The 15,708-nt window shown below is 39.4% G+C and overlaps 1 protein-coding gene across 3 annotated transcripts in view; it reads left to right on the forward strand.

Moving 5' to 3' along the window:
* The window catches only part of KLF3 (KLF transcription factor 3), a 35,876-nt gene extending 24,057 nt beyond the window's left edge, over nucleotides 1-11,819 (forward strand). For all 3 annotated transcript variants that reach the window (XM_058546879.1, XM_058546878.1, XM_058546880.1), the window contains exons 4-6: nucleotides 214-364; nucleotides 5,585-5,745; nucleotides 7,856-11,819. In XM_058546879.1, the coding sequence (XP_058402862.1) occupies nucleotides 214-364; nucleotides 5,585-5,745; nucleotides 7,856-8,037 (494 nt within the window). In that variant the 3' untranslated portion in view covers nucleotides 8,038-11,819. The remainder of the gene's footprint in view (nucleotides 1-213; nucleotides 365-5,584; nucleotides 5,746-7,855) is intronic.
* The last annotated feature ends 3,889 nt before the right edge of the window (nucleotides 11,820-15,708 follow it).

The following is a 15,708-nucleotide window of genomic DNA, read 5'->3' on the forward strand; positions in this document are numbered from 1 at the left end:
CTTAAAAGTCCAGCTTTCTATGTATGCTGCTTGCTGGCAAAATAGTGATCAGAAGAAATAAGAATCCCCCACGGATTCCTTTCTGCTGTAATTTTGCCAAAGGCAAATAAATGGTCACACATCAGTGTTGTAGATAGAAGCTGTGCCATCAGCTTTTAAGAGCTGAAATTGGTAAATTGTATCCAGAGTGACTTTTCTATTTTTGCTTTTTAGTACCTGTAATTGAATCCTATGAGAAGCCTATATTACAGAAAAAAATTAAAATAGAACCTGGGATCGAACCGCAGAGGACAGATTATTATCCTGAAGAAATGTCACCCCCTTTAATGAACTCAGTGTCCCCCCCGCAAGCATTGTTGCAAGAGTAAGTATATTTAGGTCTACCCTGCATTTGCATAGCAGCGTGTATCTTGGGACCTGGAATGGAAGCACGAGCTTCCAACACATGGTGTGGTGTGGATTGCCAGGAACACTTTGTAGCCATTGGGCAAGATGGGAGACTCTCTCCAAAAACAATGTCCTCTGTTACATCAACAGCATTATGACAATTATGTCAAGTTTTCAGTGAATTGGTCATCTATGATTTGCCGTCTTACCACATAAATCGTTTTTATCTTGGTTTTTTCATCCTTCCAGACTATATATACCTAGTTTTCTCATAATCTTAATCCCAACGTGGATTGAATTTGGTGTTCTAGATTTTCCACTTAAGGTTGGATCATGAAAACTTTTCACGTGGGCAGCACATCATCCTTCCAGTTGTCACTTCTCATAGAATATACTGTTTCTACGATAGGGCATGTCTTTAATTAGAATTTTCAGGCCAACCACAAGCCCAAGAAAGACATTCCAAAACAAGTCCTGTAAATAGTGGTGGCAACAGAAGGTTGACCATGTAGCTCAGAGAAGCTCAGCATTGAAAGAAGTGTGTTCTGTGGTCTTTTTAATCACGTCTGCCCCTAGAATGTTCAGTCTGCTTTAGAACTGCCATCCGGTAGGAAGTTTATGCTGTATTGGTCAGCATCCAAGCACCTGAATGGTGGTTTGTTTTAGGTCTAACTTGCTGTAATGTGATGGTGCCACACACAGGTCAAATAACATCATTAATGGGATTTACCGCTGTAGACATCCTTAACTTCTACCAGTGATTACCTGTGGGGAGGCTGTGTTTGTAGCAGTTAAGAAAGTAACGTTTGGATCCAACATCTTGGATCTCCCAGCTCTGCTCTCCACCATATGTGTGACCTTGGGCTACTCCCTGAATCTTCCTGCCTGTTTCCTCTTTATTTTCATTATTGGTTGTAATTATTTTTCTTGTTGTAATTGTCGTGTCTTATGATGTCAACATGGGATTTAGTGGCCAGTTTCCAAGTACAAAGGCAACAATTATTCTCTCCTCAGTCACTTCCATCATCTTCCTCCCATATCACTTTTTCTCCAACTTGAACAAATGTTCTGCCCACCTTTCTATGTTGTCTTCTCCACACCTCTCCCATGCACAATCAGTTCTGCCACAGAATTTGAATTTTCTGGCTTTAGAACAGCTATTTTCTGGAACTTCACGTATATTCTAGTTGTATCCACATTCAACCCAAGTAGGTGACTTCATAGTAGCTCATTTATTAATTACCCATTGCAGCAAATCATAGTCAATTTGGGGGAGGTTGTCATACGCCCTGATAGATAAAGAAGGGAGTGAATCTTCTTACCCAGTTACATCAGAGGGAGAGAGCATCTGATGAACTTGTACATTATTGCCCTTCACAATTGTGTAGCGCCCCCTTCCCCACAAAAAGGAAACTTTTCCAAGTGTTTTCAAAGGAGTTATTTCGTTCTCCCGTAACAAGCACGTGGAAGTCAGAGCAAAGAGAGAACTGATGAGCCAAGACATTAGATGACTCGCCGGTAATCACATTGTTAACAGCAGAGGGGGCCTGGGCCTCATCTGCTTCCAGATGAGTGCTCGTCCTGCCGTTTTTAGCCCATATCTAGCCAATTGCATCTGCTTGTGCACTAGAGAAAGACTGACCAAATGGACATATCTTGTAGGCTGAATTACTTCTTTTTATAATGTCTCTGACAAAGTAACAGGCAACATGACTTGTAATTATTCCTGCACAGGTGATGGAAAAGATGCTGTAAAGCCAACTGTCCACATAAGGAGGGATCCATTGACTGAAAGGGGGTTATTCCAAAATCTCGGTTATTACGAATTACAATGTAAAACACTACAGAAGATTTGAAGGCAATATCTGTGCTCTGAATACTGCTGAAAAGAAAACACTTTTTCCCTTTTCTTTCTTATTTTAAGTAATGTTCTTTTGATGGTCTCAAGCTTGATAGCTTTTAATGATTAATGAGTAATATGCTTATTCTAATGCTGACCTAAGAATGCATTTTGCCTCTCAAAAAATTCAACAGATTAGCCACAACTGTGACATGTACTCTTCGAGTAACTGTCTCAGTGTGATTAAGTAATATCTTGGAGTGTGCCCAGTAGCAGCCCACAGAGGAAACCAGCTAGTCAGGAAAGAATCACTTGAAACCAGGTGCCTAGTACCATTGCAGTGAGGCGGCCCCAATGATATTAGCCTTAGGAAAGCCTTCCTTTACAGAGGCTGACTTGAAAATACAGCTTTGAAATCCATTTGCTTGATCATCGAGTTACAGCTTTAGAATTATTATTATTTTTTTTTGGTGAGCAAGAGTGGCCCTGAGCTAACACCTGTTGCCAATCTTCCTCTTTTTGCTTGAGGAAGATTGGCCCTGGGCTAACATCTGTGCCCATCTTCCTCTATTTTGTATGTGGAACGCTGCCACAGCATGGCTTGATGAGCGGTGTGTAGGTGTGTGCCCAGGGATCTGAACCCGTGAACCCCGGGCTGCCGAAGTGGAGCGCGCCGAGCTTAACTGCTATGCTGCTGAGCCCGCCCTAGAATTATTTTTAAAGGCACTCAAACATGTATCAAATTCCTGTTGTTATATATTTACATGTGTGAAAATATATTTTGAGCAAAGAGCTTGAGGATCAGATTTCTCCCATTTAGTTGTGTATGTGAGTTGTAGTAAACTTAAGAGGAGTTGGCTTAGTGCAAAACAATGACCCGGTCTCTGATATTTAGTAGCCATTCTGACTTCTTGGTTTTAATGATCCCAAACAACCACTTTAAAAATAAGCAATGAGGAGACCAAAATGGCTGAGATCCCAAGACCCTTGTAGATAGATAGCCTCAGCCTGTACCAGCATCTGGTTCTTTAGAGATGGGGCTGCCAACTACTCTTAGAATGACACTGCCTTTCAAGGTAGACATCAGCTGGAGTAGAGATGTCCTGATGTGGTGTTGGGACATCCCAAAGAAACTGCTCATGAAATTTAACAACTTTGCAGAGTTTGCAAATGGGTATCGGAGTCTCTAAATATTAACAGCTACCGTTTAGTAGATTTACATCTGAAACAGATACTATTCTTAAGTACTTTGTGTACATTACTCATAACAGCTTTCTGAGATCATATTATCATCATCATCCCCATTTTACAGAGAGGAAACTGAGGCACAGAGAGGATAAATACTTTGCCCGGGGGTCATAGGGACTATCAGTGACAGAGCTGGGATTTAAGTTTGGAGCACACAGCCTTTTAGCATACCTTTATATACAAAATGAGCAACTGAAAAGAGCAGTCAGACTACTGCACAGACTTAGACAGATTCTCAGCCCATAAAATCGAATAGTTGCAAGAGACTTCTAAAGTCATCTGGGATACTCTCCCACTATCCCAGAGGGATGCAAGATTTATTTAACCACTCTGTTTTTACCCTCAGCATTTTGTTTCCTGAAAGTCTTAATGAAGATGAAACATTTCAATCTATGGCATCAAAGTTGAAAGTTAAAACTAACTTTTTTTAATTGAAGAATTTTAAATTAATAATTCAGCTTTATAAAAACTATATCTGTACATAAACCCCTCACTTCTGTATTTTCTCTATTTGGTTGTACATATATATAATCGCAGTTCTTGTTCTTTTTTTTCCCCTGCTCTAGTTCGTGTTTACTTTTCTGTGTATCTAAACTTGGCTATTTTATTTTTCTGTATCCCCCCTCTGAGCAACAGGGTAGGAAGGTGAAGTGATACTCAAAACTGACAGGTTTCTTTGCTAATAATAAAAGTGAGAAATAAGTAAGACCACTTAAAATAAACGCACCTTTTATTCTCTTCCTACTCACTTCTTAGCGTGCCTGAAAAAGTTATTGATAAGGGATGTGTATTTAAGTTTTTACCAAGATAAAAAAAAAAAGAAGTTTCATTTCAGGGACTCCCTTTTGATTTTTATGGCTAAATTTTCTTATCCTTGTTTATCTCACAAGCTTGAGTGTTTACCCTCATCAAATTCTTTTTTTCCTTTTCACCAGTCTTTTTCCTCCGTCTACACACTTGTACAAAACATTCACATGTTACTCGGAACATTTTAAGAACTTTAGATTCAAATTTAAAAGAAAAAAGTGTTTCATTACAGTTGGAGGCTCACTACATAAGCTTTTAATGGGTCAAGTGATTAGTCATCAGGAAAGTGAATGAATGGATTAGAACTTTTTAATAACTTACGTTAATCAGCAGAGGAAACCTGAGAAAAACTACTGACTTTTCCCAGCTCTTCCCCCTCTGCTTTTTCTCTCCACCAGCTTCCTTTCTGAAAAAGAGAAAGTTCAGAGTAACGATGTTGACCTTGGTTTGATTTCGCATCCACCCTAGAAAGGTGTGCAGATGCAGGCGTGGGGGTCTGTGAGAATAATCCCGGTGAGGGAGCTGGCACTGCACTCTGGAGCCCGCGTAATGGATGAGGGGCTTCCTTGCCTGACTGCTAGCTCTGCCCTGAAGTTTTCCCTCTAAGAGGAGGAGTAACAGTACCACTAAAGATTTGAGTTTGTGAAGGCAGCAGTGCCTATATATATATTTTTCTTTTTCTGGAAGAGCCAGCATTTGAAAATCAGATGTGAATTGGCGATCTTTTAAGAGACTCCAACTAAATGCCAATTATGTAAAGGATAAAATGTAGAGATACAACCTACAGTGTGGTTACCTGAGACTTACAAATTTGACCTTTCACATCTTTCCCTAAAAAACAAAATGAAAATGGGGGCAGCCTGTGAAAAAACATGGTACGGTGTTCAGCATTGCCTAGGACCACAAAATTCTATCAGTAGGCAAATATTTACTGAGGGAAAGAGCCTCTCCTAGCACTTTGCACCACCCTCTAGCGTAGCACCTAACCCTTCTTGCTGTCATTACTTATCTCCATGTCTGTCTCCCCCTAGAGTGTGAGCTCCTCGAGGGCAGGAACCCTGTTTTAATTCAGCTTTGTGTCCCGGTGCCAAGCACAGTGCCTGGCTCATGGTAGGTGCTCACTCCATGTTTGTTGAATGAATATAGCAGTGCTTCTTGGGTTGATCAGCTAATTTCTTTTTATTTATTTGTTGGGTGTTTTTGTTCGTTTGTTTTTGCCCGGTGTTGTTAATGCTTTTGGTAGACTAAAGGAAAGGAAGAACCATTCACTCAACATTTTGCATTTAACATTGGCTTCCGTAGGAATCACCCTTCAGTCATAGTGCAGCCTGGGAAGAGACCGTTGCCTGTGGAATCTCCAGACACCCAGAGGAAGCGGAGGATACACAGATGTGATTATGACGGATGCAACAAAGTGTACACTAAAAGCTCTCACTTGAAAGCACACAGAAGAACACATACAGGTATCAGAAATGCAAGACTCACTTCATCTTCCTTCTTGAGAAGTATTACAATGGAATGTTAAGATAAACGTTCTAGCTTTCCGAGGTTGTTATAATGAAATTTTTTCAGGCATTTTGAAAGTTACCATAGTTCTGTACAAATGTCTCTGTCATGAAAATGAAGTTTTTGATAATGATTTACTTTTGTAATAATTTAGAGTAGATTTCATGGTTATCTCTGTAACAGGGTCCCTCACAATCACTTGCAGTTCTGTACTCTCTAGTTAGGGAGAGAGAAAGGGACAGAACCTCCACTGGAACAGAGAAGAAAGTGCTCTTAACCATGGGCCTGTTCATCAAGGATGTGATCTTCATATGGACTCTCATTTGATAAATGTTGTACATTATCAAATTAATAATAGCGAAAAAACAGTTCTTTATGCTGAACAAATGAAGCAGTTTATAGAAATGGAATTCAAATGGAAGACTGTCACTGAAGGAAAGAAAAGTGAAGAAATTTGGGTAATTACTCTCTTCTAAAACCGAGGGAATTTCTATGTGATTGCTTGCCATATTTGTTCTAGAGTATTTTCCATCTTGCCCGCTATTGAGTATAGAATGTGCACCCAGATCTTACGAAAATTGTTGTATAGGTGAAGGGAAACATAAAATTGTTCTGTGGGCTCTTGTTGAACATTTTTTAGCAAAACATCTTAAGGAATTTGTATAAAAATGTTTTAAACAACCTGATTAATTGGTATTGGTGATTAATGTTTACGGTAGACCTTATCTAACCTAATCTCAAACTCTTTGATGTGAAATTCTAGTATAACAGCAAATAACTCTGTGTATATTGTCCTTAACTCAGAATGTGGATTTTTTTTTTTGAGTCTTATGAGTTATTCTTATTAGGCATATTTAAAAGAGGAGAATCTGGGATTTGGAGGAGAAAAGGAAGGAAAGTGTCAGACAGAGTGGAGGAAGTTTTTCAGTGAATCCTGGGGAGAGAGGCTGAGGGAAAATCATCCTCCGTACAGCTGTTCTTTGGTTTTGTCATAATGCTCCCAAGGAGAGAGCTGAGGGTGATAGCCATATGTTATGAGGAACACCCAATCAGCAAGGCTAAATAGAGTTATAAAAGCATTGCTGGGGCATTAATGGGACCCAAGAGGTGGATGTTACCAAAGTCCAGCTTAAGATTAAAAAGACATTGACTATTTGGATAACAATTCAGATGTAGGAAAAATGCCTCCTAGCATTTATTTTCTGTGCAGCAAAGCAGATAATACAAATTCTGAATACCTAATTGAAATACCAAGGAATGGCAATCCTGTAAGATTTCTGGAGAACAGGGGATAGTAAATGGGAATTAATTTGTGATGTCCATTGTTACTAATTTAAACATGTAAGATTGCCATTAACAGCCTTTTTATTTGTAAGGGCCTTTATCCTGGCTCTGCCTATGAGTTTCCCACTAGGGTCTTCTGTTCCTCACCTGCAAATTACCGTTATCCCAGAGGAAGGACTTGGAGAAACCTGGCTTCTGACAGGGTGGGGATTTTTAGTACTTCTGAATCTAAGCATTATACTTAGGCGTAGTTGTTATTGACTTAAAAAAGATGTTGAAATCCCTGACATATAGTTCAGTTGATGGAGACTTCATATTTTTAGAAAACTATTGAAAAAAATAAAATCTCACGAACTTTCAATTTGGACTTCTCATTAAGTAGATATAACCAAGCTCTTAAGTCAGTTTAAGACTTGGAGATATACAAATACAATATCTCCAGGTGTTTCTTAAGTCATTTATCCTTACTGTTGAAGACAAAAGCAAAATTATTTAGCCTCTCAGAATGGATTTTGGTGCCTTTATGCTTTAAGAACCCTTAAAATCCACCGTCCCCTTTTTATGGCAGAGAGCCAGTTAAATAGTAAGAGGATTCATTCATTTTTTTCTTGCTTGTCCTATAGTGGTTTATAAGGCACTTATATTGATGGACAAATATATGAATATATCTTGGAAATAATATTCGTCAAGAGGTTTAGCTCAAAAATCTTAACTTTACAGTCAGTGTTTATTGATTATTATCCTTTTGCTTTTAGAAAAAATAAACTCTTTTCTTTTTTGCAGGAGAAAAACCCTACAAATGTACATGGGAAGGATGCACATGGAAGTTTGCGCGGTCTGATGAACTAACAAGACATTTCCGAAAACATACTGGAATCAAACCTTTCCAGTGTCCAGACTGTGACCGCAGCTTTTCCCGCTCTGACCACCTTGCCCTACATAGGAAACGCCACATGCTGGTCTGAATGCCGCCGTCTCCCACCTCTACGCGGCTCCCCACTCTCCCAGCTCTCTCTCTGTCCTCCTTCCATTATCTAACTCGTTTTTTACATGTACGTTTTAATTTTGATTCAGCTGGTCTGAATCTCTGGATTTATATCATTCAAACTTCCATATGGTCAGTAGTACATACTCTCTAATCCTTCCTCTTCTTACCACGGGTCAGACCTAAAGAATGTGAACACTCTTTTTTTTTTCCGGGGATGCTAAGCAAACCCTTCTTACAGATACGTTTAATGTAATGAGAACAAGGGAACATGTAAACTAACATCACCAATTGTCAGTTTCTCCATGTATTCCTCAAAAGAATGTCAAAGTAAATGTATGAGAAATACAGTATCCAGCCTGCTAGTCCTTGCCAGAGACTTCATACCTCTGTGCCCTGTGATCGCATTTTGTGCTTGACAGTGGAAAGAAGGGTAGACCCTTTCACAGGTTAGCCAGAAGTGCAGCAAGATTTCAGGCCAGAACAACCAACTCTTCCATTGTCCTTCGTAAATCTTGCTTGTAAACTTGGATTTATCACTTCATCTAAATTAAGTCCTTTACCCACCTTTGTGCCTGCAGCTAATAAGGAGGTCTTTGCCACCATTGGGAGAGGAGCGAGAGCTGCTGATGTAGGTGGATGATGTCTGTCAGTTCAAGGGATGGATGCTGTACTCGCGTAGCATGGAGTCGGAGGGAAGGGGCATTGAACAGGGGTTGGGGGGGACAAAGGAGGAAGCTGGCCATTTCTCCTGGGCTAGGGGTTCTCGATGTGATTTCCTCATTTGGTTAGTTGTGCAGTGCATTCCCAGAGCTTCAATCTCTGTGCACATTCATCTGTGCAGAACCAGACTGCAAAGCCAAATACCAATGGGTTATCCACACACCTATCTCCATTCCTACAATGGCCTTAATCTGGGTCATCAAGCATTGATAGTAGGGATGCCACAAAAAAATTTACTTAGTAATGGTAAAAGATCTTTTGGGTAAGAATATGGATGGCCTTTCTTTTACCCAACACACTTATAGGTTTTTTTGCAAACAGGGAAATGCTGAGTGGTAATTGTATTCCCATAGCAAATTAATTATACCTTTCATACAGAAACTCTTCTGTGTGAGCTGTAAAGTGCCAAATTGGCTGTCATTTGTGTTCATGACACATATCATAAATAAGCATCTGCTAATGCTTTAGTAGATTCATTCAATTTAAGACCTGAGTGACACTATTTGTAAATATAAATAGTTGTGAAGCGCACATACCTTTATTTAGGGAGCAGATTTCCGAAAAATATAGAAAACTACAGTTCAGGGATTCAAATATGTAGCTCAAAAATTCCCAAACGTTTACTGCTGGAGGTGGCAATCTCCTGTCACTATCGAGTATCCTGTCAGAAGAACAAACTGCAAATGACTCGTGTTTATGGTCAAGATAAATGACACCAGTATTTGGGGGAAGTTTTTCAAAAGCAGGCTTTTGAGCACCATAGTCTAAATGCCGATAAAATAATTCATGCATAGAAATGCCATTGGTCCTAAATTTGAAAAAAGTGGGCAACGGTGGTCAAATGTGGGTGCATACAACCAAATGCGCCTTCATCCTTCCATAAAAGATGGAGAAGAGAGAAGAATGGAATCCTGAAGATTCATCCCAGCCACAACTCAGGATCCAACACAACCTTAACTGGGAGGAATACACTTACTGCTCTTAAAACATCAGTGAATGAATCATTCTGGAGGCCTTCAAAATTGTGTGGGGAGCTTGCTTTGAGGGCACCATGTTAATAAAAGTTAGTTGTAGGGACTGTGTACCTAAGAGATCCCACCCATCAGCCCTCTGAACCTACTGGAAGGAAATGTAGTTGAGAAATGCAAAGTAATTTGTTATCTTGGCACTTGGTTTTTCTTTTATTTTTTAAGCACTGCAAAATTTGTTTAGAATATTAAAAACAATCTAATTGGGCTTTTTTTTTTTTTTTTTTTTGCAACCATGACATGAATTGAGGGATAAAAATGGCTCTTGGAAAAATAGGTATTGTCTGTATTGTAAATGCTTAGTCACATTCATGCCAAAGTGTTTATTTCTTGAAATGGTTCTTCCACAATACATGGAAGAATTAAGTAGGAATGCAAGGAACTTTTTTGTTTTGATGGAGATAACCAGTTTATATGTTCCAACCCATATAAAAGGTGGGAAAAGGGGCGAGAAAGGGTAGAATTGATCTTCTTTGAATAATCAGCTTTGAGTCTGAGTCCACTTAATAGAAAGCTTCATGGGTTCTCATGAAATTTGATGTGTTTGCTATGGTATATTTAAATTTGCTCAAAAGAATAAGTAAGACCCTGCAAAGACTCTGTGACTATTCAGCTTGCTTAGATTATGTTAACAGTTCATTAACAAAGATCCATTTTATCTCTGTAAGAAAAGCAACACAGAAAGGCCATTCTCTGTTCCCATGCTGGTCTATATACTTCAGTTACCAATTGGCTCTTACCAAATTTTCTTTTTTTATATATATTTGTATTTTACTATGATAGTTGAGAAATTTAGTCTCTTAGTCATTCTTAGCTGTTATTGAGGAAGACCTCAAATACAAGATGAAATGCCCTTGAACATGTGGTTTGGATGATGTGCCGTGTTACTATCAATGGTGATTTTAATTGTAATATGTTAAATTGATGAGAATGATTTGTAAACATGAAGTTAGTATTGTATAAATTCCATTTGTTATAGAATTTCTTTGATTATCATCCAAGTGTCAACTTGGAAAAGAAGTCAGAAAAATTAAATCTGAATCCATCATATCTTAGAGTTCTAAAATGTGAATCTACATCATCAATGGGCATTAACATTCTAAATCACCTGGTTTGGAGAATGTGTTAGCAGTATAGCTATGTTCAACTAAGGAATTGCTAAGTACACAAGTTTCAAGAGCCTTGGAACAGATTTACAGGGGAACTATATATGTACATGTATATTTTATTAAACACCCATCTGCACTATCAGTGTTGCACTAATGTGGAATCTGAAAGACCATATTGCTGATACTGTATATCTGCACATCATTCTTAATTAGATTGTTTTAGACAATCTTAAAGATCTAATGTTTTAAAATAATTTGGTTGATTTGAAAATAGACAGTCATCTTGAAGGAAATGCTGTCATACATGAAGTTGCTCAGAGTTGTCTTTATTCTCTTCTTGGTCAAGGTTAACAATTTCTAAATGATTGCAAATTTACTTAAGAAATAATACCTTTACAAAGCCATTTTACATGCATTAAACGAGGGCTACAACAATACTATGTTTTACAAATACTAGCACTTTTTGTTTTTGTTTTTTTTGCTGTTATGTACTTAGTGTTAGAGGGTCAAAATAATCTTTCTGCTTAGCATCTCTTAAACTATACCTGCAAGTATAGCAGGATTATTACATTTACAGTACTTTAATACTTGTATAAACTATGCAGAAATTTTTAATAAAGTGTAATATATTTTATAAGCTAATAAGACTGAGTGGGTAAAGGTTTTTAGCATGCATTAGTATACTTGCAAATACTGAAACATTTTGGTAATCTTTCTTACTAAAGATGTGAATGTTTAATGTACCTTCTCTGTTTCTACTCTGTAGTCCAATGGGAATTCAGTAATGACATTTTGTCATGTCAAACTGTGAACATAAATTTGTACTGTACAGTCCTCATATACTATATACAGTATGCAATATATGTATTATATACTTGTTAATAAAACCATCAGAATATTAAGTGTGATCATGTGATTGCTATATATGCAGTGATCACTAGGAACAAAACTTAGCATGTAACATGTACGAGACCATACTTAGAAGTTTCAAAGTAAATCACTCTGTTAGGCGCTAAACGAGTTAACTCAGCCATAAAGCTATGTCCCTGGTTTTCTGATAACAGCAACAGGAAGTCGTCTGAGCACAAACCATAAACTTGTAGACAACCTAGAATAAATTTACTCAACCTGGTGCGTTCTTGGAATATTTTATGACCCCCGCCTGCTTCCAAAAAGAATTTTCATTGCCTTGTATTGAAAGGCATATATGTAAATGTGAGTAAACAAACCTTCAGTAAACCATGTCCATGGACACTGCTGTGACCTCAGCTTCACAGGAGCAAGTAGTTTCTGATGGGGATTTAGACTTCCTGTTTAAGGCAAAACATAAGAACCTCTCCACTACCCTCTCCCTCCCTCTAAACGTAATTGAAACTAAGATACTGGCTTGTTAGTTCTCTCAGCAGCTTCCTCGAGCCTGGACTTCATCTTAGCATAACATAAAATAATGTCTGTCTGGCACTTAACACATGATTCGCCTTCACAGGTTGGAGAGTGGAAGGAGGTTGGAGAGAAGGCTGAATTCAGCCTTGGGAGCACTCTCCATCAGCTTTCTCTAGGAAATTTTCTCTGCTTTTATGCTGAGATAGTTGACTGCAAGCTAAAAAGGTATTATATGTGACTGTTATATCCTAATGGAATGTTGGCATGGGTTAGTCCAGATGATTGTAATCCTCCCAGTATATTTCATGTATCGGTGAGATGGCACTTGCTGAGTTCAAAATGAGACCCATCCTTCTAAGGAGATACTATGTTAAAGCTGGATTCTGCCTGGGTGAGTGATCAGAATGGTGAAAAACGTAGATTTTTCAAGAAACTAACTTCTTTGAGGAATGTTTGAACAAAGTAAGGATGTTCAGCACACACACACACACAAATACGTAATTGCCCAATATTTTAAATGCTTTCAGGTTGAAGAAAGGATTAGGAGCCCTGCCGGGGGCAAGATATCAATTCTAGCGTGTCTTAGAGGTAAGAAGTGACTCTGTTCAGGGAAGGACGGGTTGAGATGGTAGTAAAAACACATTCACATAGATGTGTAAGTTAAACTATTAGAGACCAAGTGACCTGTGTGTATGCACAAAATAACAATGAATTGCCCTTCAAGGGTACATTCATTTTAAGATGTGTAAACTGAACCTGTTACCATTTCCTATTTGAGCTGACCATAGTCATGGTGGTTGGTGATGTTGCATGGTGGTTGGTAATGTGGAGAGAGTGATCCCCAAGTTAGAATGATACGTGCTGTAAGTCAGAGTTTTTAAACTTATTACTGTGGTGGGGAGTGGTTCTCACCAAATCTAGACGTGTTTATTGCTTTGAGTGTTTCTGTTCATTACGTCCCTGGTTTTGTATTCCCACTGAGCATCCTGAGTGGTCTGGGTTAAGGATTAAAAACAAGCTGGATCTTCAGGTTCCTAGACCATGTCTCTTTCACACTGAACACGTTCAATGTTTCTTTCTTCTCTCAAGACTTAGTGTATTAGTCAGTTCTCCAGAGAAACAGAACCAATAAGACATATAAATATGTAAGAAGAGATTTATTGTGAGGAATTAGCTCCCATGGTTATGGAGGCTGAGTAGTCCCATGACCTACCATTTGCAAGCTGGGAACCCAGGAAAACCAATGGTGTGAGTCTAGTCCAAAGGCCTGAGAACCAGGGGAGCCAATGGTATAAATCCCCATCCAAAGGCAAGAGAAGACCAATGTCCCAGCTCAAGCAGACAGGCAAGAAGCAAAAGAGGCAAATTCCTCCTTCCTCTACCTTTTTGTTCTATTCAGGCCCTCAATGGATTGGATGATGCCCACCCACACTGGGGAGACAATCTACTTTATTGGGTTCACAGATTCAGGTGCTAATCTCATCCAGAAACATCCTCACAGACACACTCAGAAATAATGTTTAATCTGGGCACTCTGTAGCCCAGTCAAGTTGACATAAAATTAACCATCACACTCAGGAGCTCCATCAGCCTAAGGACTTGGCTTCTAAAGAACTCTGGGAGAGGAGACCTTTGAGGACCTTCAGGGCTCACCAATCTGCTCCAGATCGCACCTGCTGCTGCAAAGTCCAACCGCTTTCCTGTCAGTTACACGCCTCCATGGCTCTGCTCATACACTTCTTCAGCGAACTAATATCCCACCACACACTCAAACTAGCTTCTCTCACATCATCCTCAGCCCCTACTTCTTGCTCTACACACTTGACCCTGGCCTCCCTGAGATCACTCATTACACTCCAATTATTTGTTCAAGACTCTCTTCCCCACCAGAATGAGAACCCCAGGAGCTAGAGTGGGATTTGTCCACCTTCACGTCCCCAGAACCACACACAGAGAAGGCATCATTAGATAGCGGTTGAAAGAATAAGTGAATCTGAGTTCTAGTCCTAGCTTGGGCGCTAACATCTTTCTTACCCCTTCATATCCAACTGGCCACCTCTGAAACCTCTCCTGAATTTGTCCTCTCATGTCCATTGCCATTCCTCTGCCCCAGCTCGGGCCTTTGGGACTATCGTAGAAGTCCCCTCACTCTCTCACTTCAGTCATCCTCCTCCATACCAGCCACCAGGACCATCCTTCCAAAACAAAGATCTGATCATATTATTGCCCCTTTGTTTAAAATCCTTCCATGGCCCTCATTGCACCTGAACTGGTTCTTAATTCTGTTCTACTCCCTTTAAAGCCTCATCTATTATCATTAAACTTTTCTTTTTATTTTTCTTTTTTTTCCCAAGAACCTTCAAACACTCTCCAGACTCTGACTTTGATAGGTGCACAGGGTATTCAGGGAGATTCTCACCAAACTCCTACTCATCTTTCAAAACCCCAGTCAAAAGTCACCTCTTCTTTGGGCTTTCCTTGGGTGAACTCCACTCACCCTCTCCACAAAGATATTCTCTTCCTAATTCCTCTGTGTCCCCATAACCCTTGTGTTTCCCTCAATTATTAGCACTTATCCCTCTGCATTTTCAGTTTTCCCATATGTCTCCTTCCCTCACTAGATCTCTGATAATCCAAAGATGATTCTTTTCCAGGTGCCCTATGTCCAATCCCCAGGGCCAAGCACAAAATGGTACTCAGGGACAGGTATGTTGAAGGAGCAAATGGATAATAATAGCTAACATTAATTGAGCATTTACTGTATGCTCAGCACTATTCTAAGTGCTTTGCGAGTATTAATTAGTTTACCTCTCAACACTGTAAGGCATGTAACTATTATCATTCTTTCTGTACAGATGGAGACTGAGGCACAGATAAATTAAGTAACTAACCCAAGATCACAGAGATAGGCGTGGAAGAGCCAGGTTCAAATTCAGGCTAACTCCAAAGACTGCTCCCTTAACTGTTACACAGGTTTCTGGTCTGGGTGACCTCCAGGCCATTTTGGTGCCTTCTCTCAAAATGCGACCCACATGTGGTTACCTTTGCCCACATGAAGCCATCTTCTGGGATGCCCTCCCTCACTATCCCAGGCCCCACTCATCCATCCCTTAACTAGAAAAATACAACTAATTCTTCAATAATCACACAGCCAGAACTCTTCAAAGGGTGGAGGGGGAAAATTTGCTAAACTCCATAAATGAGGCTTGGTATCTTAAGTGTCAGGTATATTGAGGTATAATTTACATTACGTAAAATTATTCCCTTTAGTGTGCTTTCCAATGAGCTTTGACAAACACATACAGTCATGTAGTCACCACAATCAAGACAAAACAATTCCATCCTCCCTAAAATTCCCTCACGCCTCTCTTAATCAACCCCCCATCTCCAGGCTTTATTTTATTTTCC

The sequence above is a fragment of the Diceros bicornis genome, chromosome 8, assembly GCF_020826845.1.
Source record: "Diceros bicornis minor isolate mBicDic1 chromosome 8, mDicBic1.mat.cur, whole genome shotgun sequence".
Classification (NCBI taxonomy): domain Eukaryota; kingdom Metazoa; phylum Chordata; class Mammalia; order Perissodactyla; family Rhinocerotidae; genus Diceros; species Diceros bicornis.